The sequence below is a fragment of the Perissodus microlepis genome, chromosome 3 (assembly GCF_051167445.1).
Source record: "Perissodus microlepis isolate ML-2025 ecotype Zambia chromosome 3, ASM5116744v1, whole genome shotgun sequence".
Lineage (NCBI taxonomy): Eukaryota > Metazoa > Chordata > Actinopteri > Cichliformes > Cichlidae > Perissodus > Perissodus microlepis.
In genome coordinates, this window is record NC_140463.1 from 8,263,475 (window position 1) to 8,286,383 (window position 22,909).

The 22,909-nt window shown below is 41.1% G+C and overlaps 2 protein-coding genes across 2 annotated transcripts; one reads left to right on the top strand and one right to left on the bottom strand.

Annotated features, from left to right (window-relative positions):
- The first annotated feature begins 396 nt into the window (after nucleotides 1-396).
- LOC146389742 (uncharacterized) lies at nucleotides 397-9,802 on the top strand. The gene is made up of 3 exons (XM_084919627.1): nucleotides 397-805; nucleotides 1,273-1,391; nucleotides 8,480-9,802. The coding sequence occupies exons 1-3, from the start codon at nucleotides 397-399 to the stop codon at nucleotides 9,605-9,607; spliced, it is 1,656 nt and encodes a 551-aa protein (XP_084775753.1). The 3' UTR covers nucleotides 9,608-9,802.
- A 573-nt stretch (nucleotides 9,803-10,375) lies between these two features.
- LOC146389743 (Fc receptor-like protein 4) lies at nucleotides 10,376-21,759 on the bottom strand. The gene is made up of 6 exons (XM_084913906.1): nucleotides 21,705-21,759; nucleotides 21,100-21,135; nucleotides 14,461-14,733; nucleotides 14,136-14,381; nucleotides 13,902-14,060; nucleotides 10,376-13,762 (listed from the first exon to the last, which is right to left on the bottom strand). Exons 1-6 carry the CDS (start codon nucleotides 21,733-21,735, stop codon nucleotides 13,746-13,748), a joined length of 762 nt encoding a protein of 253 aa, XP_084770032.1. The 5' UTR covers nucleotides 21,736-21,759; the 3' UTR covers nucleotides 10,376-13,745.
- Between the last annotated feature and the right edge of the window lie 1,150 nt (nucleotides 21,760-22,909).

Genomic DNA, 22,909 nt, shown 5'->3' on the forward strand with positions numbered 1-22,909 from the left:
TTTAGTTTTCGCCTTTGGTGTATATAATGGATTATTCATTTGCTATATAACTGGAGCTGTTTCTCATTTGGGCAGGTCAGTTTGTTGAGTTATGTTTTTGTTAAGTGATTTTTGAGTAGCGTTCTGTTAAGTTAACCTCTTTTATGGGCCCACTTGGTTCTTAAAAACTTTATTTTTGTTATTTTGAATTTTTGTAATCATCTTGTCCTTTTTGGGGGTATAATAAAACCCATTTTTTTGAAGATTACATTTGTGCCTGTGTGTTCCTGGCTGCTTGGAGCATGACAATTGGTGGCAGCAGTGGGATCCAGCCAGTTTTAAAAAATACACACACAAAAAAGGCACAGTTCTTTTTGTTTTGTTTTTTTTGTTTTTTTCTTCACTCCTTATCAAACCATGCAGAGAGGAGCAAGGAGTGTGAGAGTAGTCCGAGGAGATGTACCAAGCCAGCAAATGGGCTCAGAAGGACAAGTCGATGGAGAACAAGAGGAGAATGGAGCTTCTGGAGGGGTAGACAGCACTGAGGGCCAAGGTAAGGAGCCAACGATATCGGATCTGATCTCTCTTCTCCGTTCACATATGGGCCAGCAGGAGGCCAGAGAGGCTAAACAGAAGGAGGAAAGTGCAAAGCAAGAACAACGTTTTAAAGCACTTCAACACCAGTTTCAGTTGTTACAGGTAGAAGTACAAGCCCGCACTTCTCCAGTGCCTGAAGGTCAGGCAGCTGAATCACCTGATCCAGAATCTCTAGATGATGACATTCTTCCTCAAGCTGGTCCCAGTATATCAGTTACTGGTTCATCAGGTCAGTCCCATTTTCTGGAGCCTAAGTTACAAAAACTCACCGACGAGGATGATATTGAACATTTTTTGATTACCTTCGAACGCATTGCAATGGCCTGTCGGTGGCAGCGACATGATTGGGTTTTTCACCTTGTACCGCTGCTTACGGGCAAAGCAAGAGGTGCATATGTACATATGGATGTTGATGATTCTTTGGATTATGACAAGGTTAAGGCAGCTATTCTTTATAAATATGATATCAATCCTGAGACCTATAGGCAGAGATTTCGATCTCTTGATGTAAACCCTGCAGAAAGCCCTAAAGAGTTGTATGCACGGCTGAAGGAGCTTTATGTAAAATGGGTCCACCCTGAAGATAAAACCGTTCAGGACATTGGGGAAATCATCATCCTTGAGCAGTATATTTACGAATGCTATCTCCTGAGTTGCAGGTGTGGATAAAAGAGCATAATCCACCCTCTGCTGCAGAGGCTGCAAAGCTGGCTGATGTTTTTGTGGCGGCACGGAAAAAGGGACAGCCTTGGAGCTTCATGGCTTGGAAAACGAAGGACAGCCGGAAATCACTCCCGCAAAGACCAGCTGCCAATGTGAGTAGGGCTTCATATAGCCACCCACCCAATGGGTCTTTGAAGTCCCCGGCCAAAACCTTGGTATGCTATCTTTGTGGAATGGAAGGTCATACAAAGCCCATGTGCCCTGAAAACTCAGCTAAATTAACCCAAATGTGCTGTGTGCCTCGAAACCATGATAACTCTGAGATAAAATTAGACAGAGGGTTAAAGATGACATCAGTTGAGATTAATGGTGATACATTAAAGGCACTAATTGATACAGGTAGCACAGACTCTTGTACACAGACAGTTTGTCCCCTTAAATAGTATTAATATGACTGAAACGATTCCTGTTTGTTGTGTTCATGGAGATGAAAAGCCTTATCCAACAGTGGACCTATACATCAAGGTGCAAGGACAGGTTTATCTCCTGAATATTGGGGTTGCTGATAATTTGCCATTCCCTGTTATATTAGGCCGAGATCTACCTGTGCTGTTTGACCTTTTGGATTATAGCCACACATGCAATGTTGCAGTAACTAGGGCTCAAGCTATGAAGCCAGCAGATGCCACTCAGACCCTTAGTGCTCTGCCATTTTATGAGGCAGAATTAGAGACAGCACCTGGGAAGTTGCGCAAGTCCCGCATGGAGAGAAGGCGAGAGAAATTTCATCATACTATTGTGAAAGCATCTCCCGTCTGTGAGCCTGAAATGTCTTTGGACTTTAAAGTCCCAGCTAATATCACTGAGATGCAACACAATGATCCAGTATTAGCACCCTTTTTTCAGAAAGCCAAAAAGCAAGGACGTGAGATGGAACCAGATATTAACAGCAGTGAGGATTTTTTTCTGAAAGATGGCATTCTTTATCGCCGGCAAAGATCATAGGTACAGCCGATGGTTCCTAGTGGAGTCAGGGAGGTGGTACTGAATTTGGGGCACTCTGTGCCGTGGGCAGGACATTTAGGGAAGCATAAAACCATGGCTCAGACAAAATACTTTATAACTCCACAACTTTAGTGCAACAAAGAAAACCCCATCCATTTATTTTCACTTAAACAAGCAGCTGTTTTTTATGTGCATTAAAGCTATATAAAAATGTAACAGTGCAAATGCAAATTCCTTGCTGACAGTTTAACCAAAAGGCATTTCCAGTGGAAATGGGCTGAAATATCCTGAGCATAACCATGTTTAATGTCCACAAAACTTAAAAAGAGGTGCTTTGCAACTTTAAACTGCAGTGTGCCAAATAAGTAAGTCAAGTCTGTATTTTTCAGACCGTAAGGTGCACCGGATTAAAAGCTACATTAATTAAAACAAACCAATCAGATAAGTCAAACTTTACTCAACTAATTCTTCTTGTTTCCTCCACTTCCGTACTGTTGATTCTTTAATGCTGAATTCTTTCCCAGCTTCTCTAGTTGCAGTATATTAATGACTAACCTTCTATTGTGGATGGATTATCTCAGTTGGTTTCCTGAATGAAGTTTGGTCCGTTTACAGCCTTTTTGATTTTTGAGCTCTGTGTAGCACATAAAATTGGTTCGGGGTCAGAAAACACAACCAGAATTCATACATAGGGCGCAGTGTCCATTTTTGAGAAAATTAAAGGATTTTAAGTGCACCTCATAGACTTATAATACAGTAATAACGACGGCCCGCTTGCATGTTAATCAAAATTGTGCTTTGGTGTGTATCTGATGGACGAAAGCCAAACCAGTTCCACACCACTGAAGTTGCAGCATTTATACAAACCAATTCTGGTTCATCTCTTTCACTCAACGATCCGCTTTCGCCCTACTCGTTCTCCGTCGCCGCCATGCTTTTTCTGCCGTGTGTGTATGAAAAATATTGTACCGGTAATACCGTGAACGGTATAATATGGCCCAGCCCTAATTGCACATACAATTCAGTATTGCACAGTGCTGATTTATAGAGGGAAATGGGAAAATGGGGCGGTGGAACTGTGTTCATCAGTGCATGTGAGAGTTAACGGTGGTTATGGCCTTTGGGAAGAAACAGTTTTTTAGTCTCTGTCTTTGTGCTGATGCAGCAGACCGCGGGCCATGGACCGGTACCGGGCCGTGAGAGTTGATGCTCGGCTGTGAAGTTTCTCGGTTTCTCTGGGTCTTTGTAGTTGTGTGTCTTATTTTGAAAGAAATATTTACGTGTTACCATAGTGACCAGAGAGGATTAAGGGGGAGAGAGGAGGATGTTGCTCTCAATGTTGTCGCCGCATTTTCAGGAACACACTGCTAATAAAGTTACACAATTACACACTGAATTTGCGTTTATTGTTATATTTACAAAATACCACAGTTTTTTATCTTGATCGTAGCATTTTATTTTGTTGTTTATCCGCAACACTTTAAAGGCCAGTCCGTGAAAATAATGTCTGACATTAAACCGGTCCGTGGCGCAATAAAGATTGGGGACTGCTGTGCTGATGCACCTGTAGCGCTTCCCTGAAGGAAGCAGCTTGAACAAGTTAAAACCAGGGTGGGAGCTGTCCTTGATGATGTTTGTTGCTCTGCTGAGGCAGCGGGAGGAATAAATCAGGGAGGGGAGGAGGCAGTTGATGATCTTTTGTGCTGCCTTGACTACTCTCTGAAGCCTCGCTCTGTCCGCGTTAGTGCAGCTGCCGTACCATACCGTGATGCAATGTGTCAGCAGGCTCTCAGTGGACGAGTGGTAGAAGTAGGTGGTAGGTAAGTAAGTATCGTCACTGATTTCCAGAATCGATTCGAGCCACGATTTGATTTGATTTTCATCTGGGAAATTTTGCCTCAGTCAGAAATATTATAATTCAGATCCTGCATTAGTACATTTCCATATTTTTATATCTATAAAAGAAAGCTGACACTTGTGAGACTTTATCAAAGGTGTGAGCATCACAGCAGATGCCTTTGTGCCAAAGTAACTGAGGATAAAACACAAAAACATGAAGGTGACTTTCCTGGCCTGGGATTTTATAGAAAATATTCTGCAGTAGATCAAAAACGAAAGAAAACCATTAATCAACATATGAACATTACTTGATGCTGCTGAAGTGAAGCAGAGCAAAGTTTTATTAGAGACACAGAAAAGTGTTTCACAATTTTGCATAATTTTAAAAAGTTTAAATTTGTTCTGTATTGAACAGCAGAAATGAGGTTTTCTTTTCGAAAGTAAGTAAAAGGGGAAAAAAACAGTGGCTGACAGCGCTGTAAACAACGGTAGCACATGCGTAATAATGCAGAAAACAGAGTTTTAGACGAGAAACTGTTCTTCAAGTATTGAGAGAGAGAGAGAGAGAGAGTGACCTGTGCATGAAGTGTGAGTTTATCGTGGTGGAAGCAAAACAGCAAAAGTAAGAGGAAATTCATGACGATGTTTATGTGAAGCTTAGTTTGGATCTTCTTTTGCTGCTGGTTCAGCCCCGATTATGTCCGTGCCGTCGGGTGAGAAAGGCGACATCTCACTGATTCTGATGCGTCAGCGGGTCCACGCTTTGTGTTTACGTCTTTGTGCAGAATCCATGTACCTGCTCTCATTTACTGTTTTAGCTGTTTGGTGGCCGTTGGAATTTTGTGAGGTTTAACCTGAGATTCTGGTGTTTTGGGCAAAAAAAAAAAATTATATTTAAAAATCGATTCAGGATTTTAATGAATCGATATCACATTATCCAAGCTAGAATCGATTTTAATCGATAATCAAACCCACCCCTAGGTAGAAGGTCAGCAGTAGGTTGGAGTCCAGCTTGTACTTCCTGAGGACCTTCAGGAAGTGCAGCTGCTGTTGGGGCTTCTTGACGACCGCTGAGATGTTGTCTGTCCAGGAGATGTCAGCAGAGATGAGGACACCAAGGAACCGGAAGGTGTGGACCCTTTCCACACACTCCCTGTTGATGTAAAGGGGGCCTAAGTCAGTGCTGACAGTGCAGACCTCTTTTGTTTTCTCGGTGTTCAGTTCCAGGTTGTTTCTTAACACCAGGCTGCCAACTTCAGGACTTCCTCTCTGTAGTCTTCCTCGTCTCTCTTTGAGATGAGTGTGACTATTGTGGTGTCATCAGCAAACTTGATGATAAGATTGTTGTTGTGGGTCAAACTGCAGTCGTGGATGTAGAGAGAATACAGGAGGGGGCTCAGCACACAGCCCTGTGTGGAGCCGGTGCTCAGTGCAGGAGTGGAGATGAGGGCCAAGTCTTACATTCTGGGGCCGGTTTGTGAGAAAGTCCTTTATCCAGACACATGTGAGAGGAGGGAGACCAACAATGACCAGTTTGGTGATGAGGATGTCCGGGATGATTGTGTTGAAGGCTAAGCTGTAGTCCACAAAGAGCATTTGGACGTAGCTTTGCTGCTGTTCTAGGTGACTGAGTACTAGTGATGTGCGAGTCATGAATGAATCGTTCAATACTCGAAAATCACTAATTGGTGAATAATGATGGGCACATACTCTTAGCACCTTGGCTGGTATTCTGTCTGGACTGGCCGCCTTCCTGGGTTCACTGCCATGAACATACATCGGCTTTGTTACAGTGAGTGGAGCGGTGCAGGAGCCATGTGAGGATGAGGAATGGAGCAGGGCTGAAGCACATGAGTGCTGCTGTTGTGGTTTTTCAAAGTGGGCAGAGAAGCTGCTTATTTCCTCTGCCAGCTGCACACTCAGGTTTTCTGTTTTCACAGTGCAGCCTCTGTGGTTTATGATGTCTTGTATAGGGATGGGTATCGTTTAGGTTTTATCCGATACCAGTACCAAACCGGTACTTTTGAAACGGTGGCGGTGCTTAACCCTTTAAAACCGGTCAGAGTGGGCACGCTCCGTTTTGCGCAACTAATTTTAAATCCCGGTAGCTCTGCAACCACGTAAGCTAGCGCAATAATTTTTCTTGCATATGGAGGATAGGAGTTGTACTTACATCTTATGCCATCAGCTTGTCCTAGGTCACAGTTTCCTTCCACATTTAGCTTTGCAAAAACTGCATAAAAAGCACTTGCAGCAACAAAAACATAATATTCCAGAAACACGCTTTGCCGATTCGATCAGCTGTTCATAACACTTCCTATGTTGGAATAGACGTCAGCGCGAACTATCGCATGTCTGCCATGACCTGCCCGAAACTGGAAGTGACATCATTTTCGCGGAAATGTAGTTTTGTACCATCAGGGCCTCATGAGCCTACACTGGTGTTTTTAAAAGTTATGTTTGACTTTCTGACTTTCTGTGTCGTTTCTGGGATGTTTAGGACTCATATTGCACTGCTGGAAATAGTTTATTTTGATGCACATCCTGTTTTTTTTTTTTTTTTTTTTTTTAAATTTGCACTATAACATTTATATTCGTTTTTCCTGCAGTGTATAAAAATTGGTGTATTTCAAAAATAAAACTATGAAGACACTCAAAATAAATTTCCTGTGGTGGGAAACTATTTTGTGTAACTTTTTTGTATTTACAGTTTTGAGGGATAAGCCTCTTAAATTTCTCTAACTAGAAATATATGTTAAAAAAGCAAAAACGATTTTCAATTTTTTTGTAGTTTATTGCACTTTTTTGCAATGTATGTAATTTCTATGCACTTAATGCATATATATTATTAAAATTTAGGCTGTAATGGTTGTATTGATGTATAGCAGCTTGAAATGCTCCCAGAAATGGCTCTACAACATGTAAAAATATAATATAAGCTCTGGCGGACTTGGTTCTATGGTAGGTCTTAAAGGGTTAAACGGTGCTCGAACCGGTGCTTAAAGAATGGAGAACACACACTTGTCCTAAAACCTCTCATTTTTAGCTGTTTTCTTTGTAAAAAGATAACAATGTTAGCCTTTTCTACAGCTATAGGGCATATATGGTATCACTCTTGGCTGGAAGCAGTGCTTAAACAATGGAAAAAACAAAAACTGTCCCAAAACCTCTCATGTTTAGCTGTTTTCCAATTTTTCTTTGGTCATTTTAGCCTTTTTGGCCAGGGGGATGTTGCTAACTCTGCGTCCGATAACAGGCACCACACCCGCAGATGTGCTGGTGTGAGGTCTCGCAGCAAGCTATCAAATACGGTGCATTTCTCGGCTTTTAACAAAATGCTATACGTCGCCAGGTGTTTCATCAGATTCAAGGTGTTTCCTCCTTTGCACAGTATCACTTTAAAGCACTTGTTGCAGGCTGCAGAGTTTGCATCTTTTGCTGTGAAGTACAGCCAGACTTTGACCACTTCACCTTGGGCATTTTTAATCTGTAGCTCTGCTCTAAAGGAACGTACGTACCTGGGTCCGCCTACTATCCTCGGAAACGTAAAATGATTGGCTAGAATCCAAAGTGTATGGCATCTCAGGAAAAAAAAGCACCGAAATAAAGCACCGAAATGGGCGCTGCTTTTCGGTCTGGTTACTACTGTTTATGTCAGAACCGGTGCCATAATGGCACCGGATACTGGTACCCACCCCTACCTAGTCTTGTATGCCCTGCCACACCTCCTGTGTGTTGTTGCTGGACAGGTGGCACTCTATGCTTCCTTTATGGTCTGTCTTGGCTTTTTAAATTCCCCTTTTCAGGTCAGCTCGAGCAGCCCTGTGCAGAGCTCTGTCACCTGACCTGAAGCGGCGTTGTGGACTTTGAGGAGTGATGGAATCTGGCTGGTCATCCAGGGTTTTTGGTTTGGAAAAACATAATAATAATAACAATAATAACAATAACAATAATAACAATAATAACAATAATAACAATAATAATAACAATAATAAAACAGACGACTTGTTCTGACAGCATTTCATTTAGACAGTCACAAATCTTAAAGTATATGATCAAACACAATCTTAAATGTCTTAAATATTAAGGAGAAACCTTTTACTCACCTCTTTAAGCCATAAGTATAAGTCATAGTTCTATATTTGGTTGCCATTACCTGCGTTTTGTTCATCAGACTGTAGCTTGTGAATAAATTGTAATTGTGTCATTTTCTTTTTCATATAAATGTTTTGATGTGCACTGACACAGATTCACATCTGATTTAGCTCAAGGTGAACGTACTGTTGAACAAGTCTCATGAGATTCAAGTTATTTTGATAAACCTGACGACTGGAAGTGTCACCATGTTGCCAGTCCACCAGAGTTATAATCTGTTTGTCTTTTTCTGTTGAATTAGGACAAGATGGGCAAAGAAATGCGGAAAAAACACAGATGTCAGCAATGTGAGAAGGCTTTCCACAACCTGAAGCAACTCAGGCATCATCAAAGATGTCACACTGAAGAAAGATTGTACAGCTGTGATCAGTGTGATAAAAAATACAAAACAGTAAGCGCGCTAAATGTTCATAAGAAAACGCACAGTGGAGAGAAATCACATATGTGTCAGGAGTGCGGCAGTGAATTTATCTCATTGGCAAAGTTATCGACTCACATTCAACGGTATCACACTGGAGAGAGACCGCACCATTGTCAGCAATGTGACAGAGGGTTTGTGACCCGAGGAGAATTAAAGAGTCATCAGAGGGTTCACACAGGAGAAAAGCCCTACAGCTGCGGTGAGTGTGGGAAAAGTTTTTCATGGCTTTCCAATCTCCTCTGTCACCAGCGCATCCACACTGGGGTGAAACCGTTCAGCTGTGAGGAGTGTGGAAGGAGTTTCACTCGATTCGATTCTTTAAAGGTCCACAAGAACATCCACACAAAAGAAATGAATTTCTCCTGTGAGCAGTGCGGTAAAGATTTCTGTACATCATCTAACCTTAGAAGGCATGTTTTTTTGCATACTGGGGAGAAATCACACAGATGTGACCAGTGTGGGAAAACATTCACCACGCTGCAACACCTGAGACTCCACACACGTATTCACACTGGAGAAAAACCATACCAGTGCAGACACTGTGACAAGACTTTTAGTTCACAGACTCAGCGCACAGTTCATGAACGCATCCACACTGGAACGAGACCGTACAGCTGCGGTGAGTGTGGGAAAAGTTTTTCATGTCTTCAAAATCTTGTCCGTCATCAGCGCGTCCATACTGGAGTAAAACCGTTCGGCTGTGGGGAGTGTGGGAAGAGTTTCACTCAATTAGTTGCTTTAAAGTTTAACAGGAACCTCCACACAAAAGAAATGTTTTTCTCCTGCGAGCAGTGCGGGAAGGTCTTCACTTCTCGTGGCACATTTAATCATCATAAAAGGATCCACTGTGGAGTGAAACCCTACAAGTGCAAACATTGTGAAAAGTCATTCTCCACATTATTGTCCTGTTCAGCACACGAGCATGTCCACAGTGCAGAGAGAGCCTAAAGTTGTGGTGAGTGTGTCGTATTACCTCAGGCGTCACCTTGTCACGCTCGCTTGAAAGAAACAGCAATAATGTGCACTTTGCAGAAAAAATTTGAAAGGGTACAAAGTCACTGCTGTACTCTCACTGAAGATACAACCTGAAAGAGTAAACACTGTAAACAAACCTTCATTGAGCAGTTGTGATGTCAACATACTTCGTCTTTCCTGTTTGCTTGTTTTAAAAATGTTTTTGTCATTAGGTGTTTTATTTCATTAAAAAAATCCTAGCATTGGCATGGTTTAAAAAAACCCAAAAACATTTTTATTAATTTATGTTCTGTTATTTAAAACAGCCATTTCAATTCTTGGTTTCTATTTTAGTGTGTTGTTTTATGTATTTATTTTTTTTGATACGAGATTTTAACCATTGGATGCCATTTTTTTTCTCTTTAATTATTTTAACACATTTTCCAAAACAAAAAAAGTAGAAAAGTCAAAACAACATTTTTAAGGATTTCAGATTCAAAAAAGAGGAAAAGGAAGTGAATTCTTCCTCATTCCTATCTCTGTTTTATATAAAGAAACACGTCCTTCCAATTCATGTAATATAGTTCTATAAATATTGTTATACATTGAAAACCTAAAGTTAAGTAATTATAGATCAAAGTGTGAACTGAAAAATTTATTTTAAACTAAGCAGTTTTTGTCTTTCTAAGAATATTTTATATGTTTATTTCTATCTGAGTTTTGTTGCGGCAAAAACAAAAACATTTTCTTGAGGTTTTCATTATATGACACTTGATGTGAACTTTTCTTTGAAACATGGGTACGAGTTGTTTTAGGCACATTGTTCAGGCCTACATCATTACTGTATTGCTGTTGCATCAATAAAACTTTGTTTTGAGGCAGCTTGAGTTGCAGATGTTGCAGACTTTGTTAACATCAAAGTAACTTTACAAAGTTTTACACCTGGATACACCTGGATTTGAAGAGGACTCTCCATTTACATGAACAAATTGGAGTCTATTAGATAGATATGATGCAAACCACTGCAGTGCAGTTCCTGTAATACCTACAGCGTGCTTTAATAGAATATTATGGTCGACAGTATTGAATTCTGCACTGAGGTCTTTCGGACAAGCACAGAGATGAGTCCACTGTCAGGACACGTCCAAACACTTTCATCTATGTCTCAGAAAGATCTCTGCAGAGATGTCTGATGTTGAGCTCTTGTGAGAATACAGGAAATAATAGCTTGTTAATTTTGAAGTGAGCAGCATCCTCTCTTTGGGTAATCAGCAATTTAATGCTTTATGTGATCTCCAAGAGATTTTACTGGGCAAATGAATTCAATTCAATTTTATTTATATAGCGCCAAATCACAACATAAGTCCCCTCAAGGCTGTTTATATTGTATAGTATATCCTATAATAATAGACACAGAGAAAAACCCAACAATCATATGACCCCCGGCAGCCTACGTCTATTGCAGCATAACTAAGGCCTTAACAATATGCTTTAGGCAGAGATAGCTCAGTAGGTAGAGTGTTTGCCCCATGATTGGAAGGTCGGGGGTTCCAATCCACTGAACGGCTACCCTGAGGTACCCCTGAGCAAGGTACCGTCCCTACTCCCTGGGCACCTGCTTAGTGGCTGCCCACTGAACTAGTTTTTCAGCGTCACTCTGAGACAGGATATTTCTAACTTTAGAAATGTTGCGCAAATGGAAGAAAGTAGTCTTATATATTTGTTTAATATGTGCGTTGAAGGACATGTCCTGGTCAAAAATGACTCCAAGGTTCCTCACAGCGTTACTGGAGGCCAAGGTAATGCCATCCAGAGTAAGAATCTGGTTAGATACCATATTTCTAAGATTTTCAGGGCCGAGTACAATAACCTCAGTTTGATCTGAATTAAGAAGCAGAAAGTTAGCGGCCATCCAGGTCTTTATGTCTTTAAGACATTCCTGCAGTTTAACTAATTGGTGTGTGTTATCTGGCTTCATGGATAGATAGAGCTGTGTGTCATCTGCATAGCAGTGAAAATGTATGCTATGTCTTCTAATGATGCTGCCTAAGGGAAGCATGTATAATGTAAACAGAATTGGTCCTAGCACTGAACCCTGTGGAACTCCATAATTAACCTCAGTGTGTGAAGAGGACTATAATTAGCTAAGACTGCTGGGTCTAGAGATGGCTTTTTGAGTAAAGGTTTAACTACAGCCAGCTTGAAGGCCTGTGGTACATAGCCGATTATTAGAGATAGGTTGCTCATATTTAAGATTGAAGCATTAATTAATGGCAGGACTTCAAATGACAGGAATTAGGGGTAGAAAGAATCTAACCATCATGCATTCTCACTAGCAGGTTTCAAAAGCATTATGTTTAGAAATAGAAATAAATTTTTAGAAAAGAGAGAGACCCAAACAAGTAAAAAGATGTATTTGGACAGCGACTCAGATTTTAGTTTAAAAATGACACGAGAAAGTTTCCAAGATATAAAATAGTAGTGAATAATAAATCTAGAATGCACATGTCCTGTTAGCTGTTTGTGTTTGGTTTGGTCATTTTTGTTATGGCTCTTTAAATACCCCTAAGCATAAAAAATAAATACAGATTTTTCAGGTTCTCCAAACTCTCAAAGTCACAAACATTTAAAAGACAAAAAGAAAAAAAAAAAGAACGAATAACAGAAGAAAGAAATCTTTCTATTCGTTTCTGGTTTTCCCATCATAATTGTTCATTTCATGTTCTTACTAACAAATGTAAAAGTTAAAGACAGGTCTTTAGTCCAGCTCTACCAAAAACAGAAGAAAACACAGAGCTCAGATTTCTTCTTCTTTGGCTGTTTCCTTTTGGGATCACAGTTTAATCCAATTTGAGTTTTTCTGGAGCTTTTTTGTTGCTCCTGCTGGTTCCATAAAGAAAGCAAACATGCAGAATAAAAGGAGAATTCAGCAATCTTTAATAATTTTGTTTCCAAAGGTTAAACCAGTGCTGTTGTATACCAGTAAACCTGCCGTTTAACGGGGATTTAAAGCTGGTTTATGGAGGTAGTTTGAATGGGAGTGACGTGATAACAGCGTGCTGGCTGTCTCACTCTCTGTGGATCTGCTACAAAGCTTACAGTCTTTAGTTTAGGAGTCTTCAGTCTGAAGATGTTTTCACCTTAACTTGCTCTGAATATCTTTGTGTGGTGCCCGGCCACTCTGAGGAGTTCCCCAGAGATCAGTTTTGGGTCCTCATCTGTTCACATTAACCAGAGATACAATTTAGCTTATCTGCATAGATTGCTGTTTTTTGAAAAGCTAAATAACTGGTTGTTCTTATTATTTCATTTGATGATATACACTGACCAGGCATAACAGTATGAGCTCCAGCCTTGGAGACCACCTCAGACTTGTTGTTGTGCTCCTCAAACAGTTCCTGAACCATCTGTGCTTCATGGCAAGACGCATTATCCTGCCGATGGCAGTCACAGCCATCAGGGAATACTGTTTCCCAGCAGACCGATACTCAATACCATCTTCTGTTTACTTTCTATCAGAACCAGGACTATTTATTTCAGCAATCTGAGCTACAGCAGCTAAGTCAGCTAAGGTTTGGACCACAGAGCCAGCCTTCACTCCCTACGTGTATCAATGAGCCTTGGCCATCCATGACCCTGTCTTTGGTTCTTTCTGTTGTTTCCTTTGACCACTTTTGATAAAGACTGACCACAGCACACCAGGAACACCCTACGAGTCCTGCAGTTTTTCAGATGTCCTCACTCAGTCATCTAGCCTCACAGTTCAGCCCTTTTCAAACTCGTTTAAATCCCTACACTTGAATTTTTCCTTTACATCAACTTAAAGACTAACTATTCACATACTCCCTGATGTAGCCCTCACACTAACAGGTGCCATGATGAAGCGGTAATCAGTGTTATTCACTTCACCTTTACCTTCACCCATGATGTTATGCCTGATCGGTGTATGTCGGTGTATGTTGGACAGCTGAGCCTTCATCATTTGTGTGGATGCGTGCTCTGACACTGAGCATTTGTGTGTTCACACGCTCAGCTTAAACACACGTCTGTGTGCTTTTGCTGTTTGTGAACGAGTTCTTGAGTTGTTGGTGAAATTCACAAGTGATGCTCTTTGTTAGCATCATCATCATCCTCAGTTCAGGTGAGCTCCTGCAAGACATGAGGTCAGAAAGGAAATCCAGATTCTTGTTATTATGATTGTTATCATATTATTCTAACATGAAATATTAACAAATTAATTCAATCACCCACAGTTCATTGATTGTTGACTGACAGGTTAGAGTGTTACCTGTGGCTCTCTGTCGATATAAAGACACCATAAGAAGAGTGGAGATGAAGTACGGACAGAACACCAGCAGGTAGCGCATCAGTGCAAAGTCAGAGTGAAGATGACTCGAGTTTGGGTGTGGAGCTCCTGAAGTGGGCGGGTTTGCAGTCTTAGGTTTACCTGCAGAGAGAATCACACCTGTTTAGGTGAAGGTGTTGATGAAAAAAGAGCTGAAATCAGAGTGAAGCTCCTCACGTTTGACAGTGATCCAGCTGGATGGAGACTCTCCATGACCGCTGATGTCACACTTGTAGAGGCCTTCATCAGACCTGGAAACATGCTGGATGGTCATGTGACCTGTAGACTGGTTCCCAATAAAGACACCATCTTTAAGGAAAGCAGCTGGGAGGTTGGAGCCGGTGGTGTTTGTTTTACAGAGCAGAGTGACGTCATCTCCCTCCATCACAGGGAGGACAGGACTCTGCAGGATCACTGATCCACCTCAACACAGAGACAAACTACAGCATTTCATCCATTTACACACAGCTTCATCAACACTAACTCCACACACTCAGCATACCAGTGACTGTCAGGTTAACCATGTTACTGATGGGACCCTCTCTGGACTCACACCAGTAAACTCCACTGTCCAAAGTGAAGATGTAGCTGATGTTACAGGAAGAATTAGTCGAACCAGTTGGTTTTCCCCACCCATCTCCACACCGAGTCCTCTGTCGTTTGCTTGTGTTTCTCCTCAGAGTCCATCCAGCAGAGCTGTCGTCCTCCTCACAGCTCAGAGACACAAACTCTCCTTCAAACAGCTGAGAGCTGCTGGGACTCACAGTCAGACGAGCTGTGAGGAAGAGGAGTCAGACATTACTCACTGAACCTCACACTTTTACACTTTGAGTCTCTTTCTTCTTAATTATATATAAAATGTATTTTAATTTTACCAACTTATACGCTTTAACTCTAAGCTAATGTGGAATTTTATTCACTTTTTTAAAATCAAGTCTTTGACTTCATGAAAAGTAAAAGTGGAAGTTCTTATTTCTTCCATCTCAGTGATTTTCATTAAAATGAATTGAAGATCCTCACTGGTCTCCAGGTGATGGACATGTAAATAAACTGCAGTTTAATTAAACTGATTTTATGTTTACGCTGAAGAATAATTCTTCCTACAGTAACAGGTATGCACTGCTCATAACTGAACCTCTCATGCTGAGCACATCTAATTATAATTACTTTCCAGAAACACTAAAGTCAGTCATGGTGTCAGAAAGAAAATGCAATACTACCAAACAACCAGAAGAGGTCAGAATACAGACATTTATGAAACAACAAGTGGACGTTCACACAGCTGACATAAACACACTTACTATAGCACTGAGGTGGATGATCTAAAAATGATGCAGTGGGACCGACTATAGAAAGATTCCAGTGAGTGTAAATACAATGTCTTGAAAAAGGATTCATACCTCTTTACACATTTTATCACTTTATAACCACAAACTTAAATGTTTCATTGTGATTTTCTGTGACAGACCAACACAAAGTAGCACATAATTGTGAAGTTGTATGAAAATGATACATGGTTTTAAAAAATCTGAAGAGTGTGGCGAGCATTTGTATTCAGCCTCCTGTACTCTGATACCCCCAAATAAAATCCAGTGCAATCAGTTGCCTTCAGAAGTCACCTAACTAGATCATAGAGCTCACCTGTGTGTGATTTAGTCTCATTATAAACACATCTGCTCTGTGACGGCCTCAGTGGTTTGTTAGAGAACATTAGTGAACAAACAGCATCATGAGGACTGAGGAACTCACCAGACAGGTCAGGGATAAAGATGTAGATAAAGTTATAGTAAGGTTAGGTTATATATAAAAAACAAAACAAAAAGCCCAAATATCCCAGGCTTTGAACTCAAAGAATTCCAAAGAGCAAAAAGGCACTATTCAATCCATCATCCAGAAATAGAAAAAGGATGCTGCACTCCAAGACATGACCATCCACCTAAACTGACAGACTGAGGAAGGAGAGCACTTATCAGAGAAGCTTATAACAGGCCCACTGTCCATTTGGAGGAGCTGCAGAAATCCACAGCTCAGGCAGTCATTTCCGGTTTCATATGTTTGGCTGTCCCCTCTCTATGCCTTCTCCAATTTTGGTGATTGAAAGCAGTCGGGCGCAGGTTTAGCTGGGCATGTGTCATATATAGCATGGCTGAGAGCGGGTTAGAGAAAAACACGTGTCCTCTTTTTAAAACATTTTTATACTCAATTTCCATATGGGATGAATACAGTTTCTCTGATTCTGATCGCTGGAAACAAAACACACAGTAAGGCTCTAATGTAAACGTCCTGTTATTGTTGGTGGCGTCAGTTACACAATGGACCCAGAGCCAGCAGTGCACGGGCAGGAATGCATTTCTTAATTGGAAATGAGATGATCAACGTACTATTGCTTTGCGATTGTTATTACTATTAGTGAAGGATACTCGTGAACGAGCTAACATTGTTAGCTGGCGTTAGCTGAGGTTAGTTCATAGACTGCAGACTGTTAGGCCAAATACTCATGTACGCCCGTCTGTACTTGCCTTTTCACTGGAGTTCATAAGTTTATACGGTGTCTAGAACGCAGTGCATGATGACATCACAGCTCCTGAGTTTTTGCAGCCATCTCCTCTTAATTTAATTGTGATTATCATTTGCAATGGAAATGACACATGGCATAAAAAATATACATGATGTAGAAGATTTCTTTAAGAAAGAAAAAAAGATAATTTGAACTAATTTGAATTGAACAGCAATTTAAAATATAATCTCATCATTTTTGGAGCAGCCTTCAGGATCTCCACGTATTAACATGCTGGTTTTAGACTTGAAGGATAGCATTAACAACCTGCTAGCAGCAATCAGCATCATTTTTGCATAAGTGCTGCAACATTTTTGGTTACGTCGGATACCCACCAGCTCGATAGCTAGCTGGGGGTTCAAGGCTTGCTAGAGACGGCGAGAACACCGAATTCCCAGCAAATCATTTTCAGACCCCCGCGGTCTTTCGCTACTCAGGTTGAACATGATATAAAAGTCACTTGGATAATTGAAAAATGTTATTGTTTGACTTTTTTCAGTGTTTTATTTGTTCCTGAGTAAATCAGTTTGGCTGAGATTAAAATTATAGTTTTCACAGCTGTAGGAGGCTACCAAGGACTTGAGACTGGGAAGGAGATTTGCCTTTGAACAAGACAATGACTGAAAACATACAGCGAAAGATACAATGGAATGGTTTAGACCAAAGAATATATTCATGTGTTAAAATGGCCAAAATCCAGATCTAAATCCCATCGGTGGCGAGACTTGAAAAAGGCTGTTCACAGACGCTCCCCATCGAATCTGCCTGAGCTTGAGCTGTTTTGCAACGAAGAATGAGCAAAAATTTCAGTCTCTGGATGCGCAAAGCTGGTAGAGACATACCTCAAAGACGTGTAGAGGAAGGTAGCTCTACAAAGTATTGACGCAGGGTGCCCGGAATCCAAAACACGGCACACCAGATTTGATTTGCTTAAAATTTTGAAAACCAGGCATCTTCTTTTTCTTTTTTGTACCACTTCACAATTGTGTGCTACTCTGTGTTGGTCTGTCACAGAAAATCACAATAAAAATTATGTTTTTGATTGTAAGATAACAAAAGTGTAAAAGTTCAAGACCAACAAAATCAAAGTTTTTCAAGACACTGTGTACAGTTCACTATGTGTGTATGTTTTGAACCTGGTGTGGATTAAAGGAAATCCAAAATAAATTCAAACTTGCGCTCACAGTTCTTGTTTTTTAGATAGATAGATAGATATTCGGTACTGTAATTACATCCTTCAAAAAGAGCAGTTCAAAGAAATCATTAAAAGCCAAAATTTACCATGACGTCTGTGCTCTCTGCGATTATGTGGAAACTATGATGACTGTAGTGGAAACACAAGGGAAGTGAAAAATCTCACTTCATCATTGGATGTTCCCTAGAAGCCTGAGACTGTTGTATCCAAGGGATGATCCAGCCCTAACTATTGGCTTTAGCAAAAAATTAAAAGGGTTTCTGTCTCCCGAATCCAAACTGGAAGCTGGTTCCACAGAAGAGGGGCCTGAAAACTGAAGGCTCTGCCTCTCATTCTACTTTTAAATACTCTAGGAACAACAAGTAGGCCTGCAGAGCGAGAGCAAAGTGCTCTAATAGGGTGATATGGTACTACAAGGTCATTAAGATAAGATGGGGCCTGATTATTTAAGACCTTGTATGTGAGGAGCAGGATTTTGAATTCAACTCTGGATTTAACAGGAAGCCAATGAAGGAAGCCAGTCTCAGACCAACAGAATAGACCCAGCAGAAGAAGCTACTTCCATTTAGGAGTTTTCACGGCCTCTTAGGATTTCCTCCAGTTTTTATCCATCTATTGGTATCAAGACTGCATCTGTGAGATTTTCTACCACAGAGGGAATTTTCCACGACTGCTACAGTTGCCAAATATTTCAAGTGTGTACTCGTCCATAACTCAAATAGAAGAACAAATATAAGAGGAGGAAGACTCTGATTTTAGCCCTGCTTCGCAACCTGCTCTTCTACAAAGAAAAAGAAGCATCCTTGACCTGAGATTTTCATCATAAACTGGTTTCCCTCTTATTGGGCTCAACCAACCGGGGGCAACATCCAGAACCACGTCTAGCCTTCCAGTGTCATTCAGGCTGCCCAGCTTTCTGTGAGGAAGTCTTACTGTGAGGACCTTACAGGGTCCAGTTGTCCAGCGTTCCAGTTTGCTTCATATCAGGTCCTCACCGGTGAAGCTATGAGCCAACTGCCTTCGTTCCACCTGCGCCCTCTTTAAAGAAGAAGCAGAGCTCTCACAAGCATCTGTCTGCCTCTCTGCCTGGGAACACTCCAGAGACTGAGCCAGTGTTATTTGAGCCTGAGCGTCCAAAGCTGCCTAAATGTCCTAGGCTGGCCAACCTCAAACACTGAGTGTCCTGAGTGGGTCGAACCTGAGCAGCCGGTGTGCTGGATGGTCCTGTGTTGTCTGTTGTTATATCCTAGAGTAGGACTGGACTGCTACCATGTTCCTGCCAGGCTTCCACAGGGTCTTCACTGCCTTTGTCACCAGCTGACTGTCAAACCACTGGAGGGTCCTCGCCTCGTTCTTCTTTGACATGCTTCTCAGCTATCTGACGTGCCCTGCCTCCACAACCTCCAGAGAAGTCCCGTCACCCTGCTTTACTGCCCTTCTGCTCTGCTTGGTATTGGTATGCTCTGCTGAACTGCTTTTCATCAGGTAGCAGAGATGAGCAGGCTTGAAGGAGCTTTACTGTAACAAACTCTGTTTGGCTGTTTTTGTGCTAAAGTTCTGAGAGGCTATTAAAAGAAGGAGCCACTGTCCTGTCTAACAGTTAGATCACATGAAATACATCAAAGATCTTAGAAATATGGTATCTAACCAGATTCATACTCTGGATGGCATTACCTTGGCCTCCAGTAACGCTGTGAGGAACCTTGGAGTCATTTTTGACCAGGACATGTCCTTCAACGCACATATTAAACAAATATGTAAGACTGCTTTCTTCCATTTGCGCAACATCTCTAAAATTAGAAATATCCTGTCTCAGAGTGACGCTGAAAAACTAGTTCATGCATTTATTACTTCCAGGCTGGACTACTGTAATTCATTATTATCAGGATGTCCAAAAAACTCACTGAAAAGCCTTCAGCTAATCCAAAATGCTGCAGCAAGAGTCCTGACAGGAACTAGAAAGAGAGAGCATATTTCTCCTGTTTTGGCTTCCCTTCATTGGCTTCCTGTTAAATCCAGAATTGAATTCAAAATCCTGCTCCTCACATACAAGGTCTTAAATAATCAGGCCCCATCTTATCTTAATGACCTTGTAGTAACATATCACCCTATTAGAGCACTTCGCTCTCGCTCTGCAGGCTTACTTGTTGTTCCTAGAGTATTTAAAAGTAGAATGGGAGGCAGAGCCTTCAGTTTTCAGGCCCCTCTTCTGTGGAACCAGCTTCCAGTTTGGATTCGGGAGACAGACACTATCTCTACTTTCAAGATTAGGCTTAAAACTTTCCTTTTTGCTAAAGCATATAGTTAGGGCTGGACCAGGTGACCCTGAATCCTCCCTTAGTTATGCTGCAATAGACGTAGGCTGCCGGGGGATTCCCATGATGCATTTTTCCTTTCCAGTCACCTTTCTCACTCACTATGTGTTAATAGACCTCTCTGCATTGAATCATATCTGTTATTAACCTCTGTCTCTCTTCCACAGCATGTCTTTTATCCTGTTTTCCTTCTCTCACCCCAACCAATCACAGCAGATGGCCCCGCCCCTCCCTGAGCCTGGTTCTGCCTGAGGTTTCTTCCTGTTAAAAGGGAGTTTTTCCTTCCCACTGTCGCCAAAGTGCTTGCTCATAGGGGGTCATATGATTGTTGGGTTTTTCTCTGTATCTATGAAGCGCCTTGAGGCGACTTTTGTTGTGATTTGGCGCTATATAAATAAAATTGAATTGAATTGAATTGAATTTGGACAAATGACCCAACACCTGTAACAACATCCACCCAAGATACACAGACTGGTGTTGCTGCACAGCAGTGTATGTATCTGCATGTAAATGATGTTTCTGTCATTGTGCATTTGAGATGTGAGTTGAACACTTGGAACTTGTTTCCACGTGTGTGGGCATCATGGGATCATCGTGGGGTTAGCACTGGTGCCTCGCACGAGGGAGCGTGGGTTTGACTTTGTTCATGAATTTGCAGAAGTGTTGATTTTTTCCATGAAATTTAGATGAAAATATTTTTCCAAAGAAATAAAGTTTCAGTTTTAATGTTGTTTAAACATCTTTCAGAATCAACATCTTTGTAACTTGTTTACACGTTAAGTTATTTTGTACTTGTGGGATAGTTTATCAGTTTTGTTGTCTATAAGACCCACAAACATTTCTAGAGAGCAGCAAACATACAGATTTTAAGCTTTGGGTCTTTTCTTTCTTCCTTCTTGCTCAGGCAGCGGTTAAAGCTAGAAAGTCTTTGCATGACAGCTGCAGAGAGGATGTGGTGTCTTAGAGCTGCACCACAGCCTGTACATCAGTACATCAGCAACAATAAATGCACAAAACATGAGATCATTTTGCTTATTTCTAACTTTCAGACACTGGTAACAGAAGCTCACTGACCTTGGTGTGTCGTGCAGATCAGCACTGCAGTCAGAACTAAAAGAAAGCAGCAGGTTAGTCTGAGGTTTCACACTCATGAAGACGACAGTGACACCAACATTTTCCACTTCACTTCTCTCAGTGTGGGGCTGTCTGGTCTGTTCCAGCTCATAACTGTCCCTCTCCTTCTTACTGCCAAAGTTTAAACTCTTTAACCTGGTTTGTGACTAAAGTCGGCTTCGATTATGTTTTAGGCAAATGTTCAGAAACTTGTGAATACCAAAAGGAAAGAGATCTTAAAAACGTAGATAGGTGTGGATCAGCCTGAAGGATGATAAGGTGTGATTGTTTAATACTGCAAACATCGGTTACCAGTGATATCATTAACTCTGAACTCAACCTTAGATTAGGACAGGAGAAAGGGATTCATATCTTCTCTCAAAAATCCTAAAAACTCACAACAAATGAACAAACAAATGAACACAACAAATGTTTTAGAACATTTATCGCAAAACCTGCAGACCAGCTTTACACTCTGACATGTTATAAACCCGCAAACTTGCTGAACATTGAATTTCTGAGGTTATTGTTAAATCTCAGCATCCATAAAAACATATTGTACTTACAGAGGAGACACAGCAGCGTTGTTTCCTCCATCCTCTCTCTCGGAAATGTTACCAACACTCTGGTCCGCTCATGCTTATGTCTTTTAAACCCTCCTCCTTCCTGTGATTGACTCTGTTGTGGTTTTCTCACCTTTTACCTTCTTGCCAGCTTCTTTAGTTTTGCAGCATAAAGTAACAAAGAAAAGATAAAACTTAAAAAAAGGTTAATATGAAGAGAAAACAGCCACAGATGATACGTGCATGGTGCGTTCACTGACAGGAAAATAATGATGGGTTTTTTTTGTGCGTTTAAGCGAAGAACCTGAAATTTCTATTTTTAATCTGAAAGATTCGTAAACTTTTATTTGTCTTGTTTTTTTTTGTTTTTTAAGTATTGAACCTAAAACATGTTTTCTTATGTAAATTAAGTCTCCAGCTGGTGGGAAGAAAAACACAAGCTGCATTTTTTCCTTTAGGTGTGAGTTCAGTTCAGTTGAGTTCAGCTGAGAGGAAGTGAGCTGCAGGTGGGGGATTTTCTTTTCTTTAACAGGAGTATGAGAACCGCTCGCTCCTTTAACCACTAACATGTACATTTCCTCAGGTTCAGTAGAGCAAAAAGAGAAACTAATATAATCTAATCACTGCAGCTGTGTTATTGGTCTACAGCCCAGACAGGCCCTGGATCTTTATTCCAATCAAAGCAGGTACGATTACTGATCAGCTGATCAGGTCATGCAATTAGGTCACTAACCCTGTGACCATATAAACAAACATACACATGATAAACCCTCAAACCTGAGGTCTGACATCTGATTGTGGTCCTGAATCGACATCACTCATCCACAGGCCTCAGTGCACAAACTAAACAGCACTTTTCAGGTTTAGCTGGAGGTAGAAATGCAGTGAGGACAAAGGAGCTTCTGAGCGCGCTCGGAGCGCTGTTCTGTTCACATCACTTGTTTCCAGGTGAGATGAAGTTCAAGCAGAGCAGCGATGTGGAGCTGAGTGTCACTTTTCTTATTAATGCTCAGTTAATCAACAAGCATCACAGCCCACAAGAGCTTCCAGATGATCCTTTTTTCATTTGTTTGTGACTGTAAAGTTATTTTCAGCACAAGTTTACTGATCTGTTGAATCATCTGATGCAAACAAACTGCTGAGCAGCTTCATGTGGAACAAGCTTGAACACCTCTGCTCTCTTAGTGCGACAAACAGGAAACCACAAA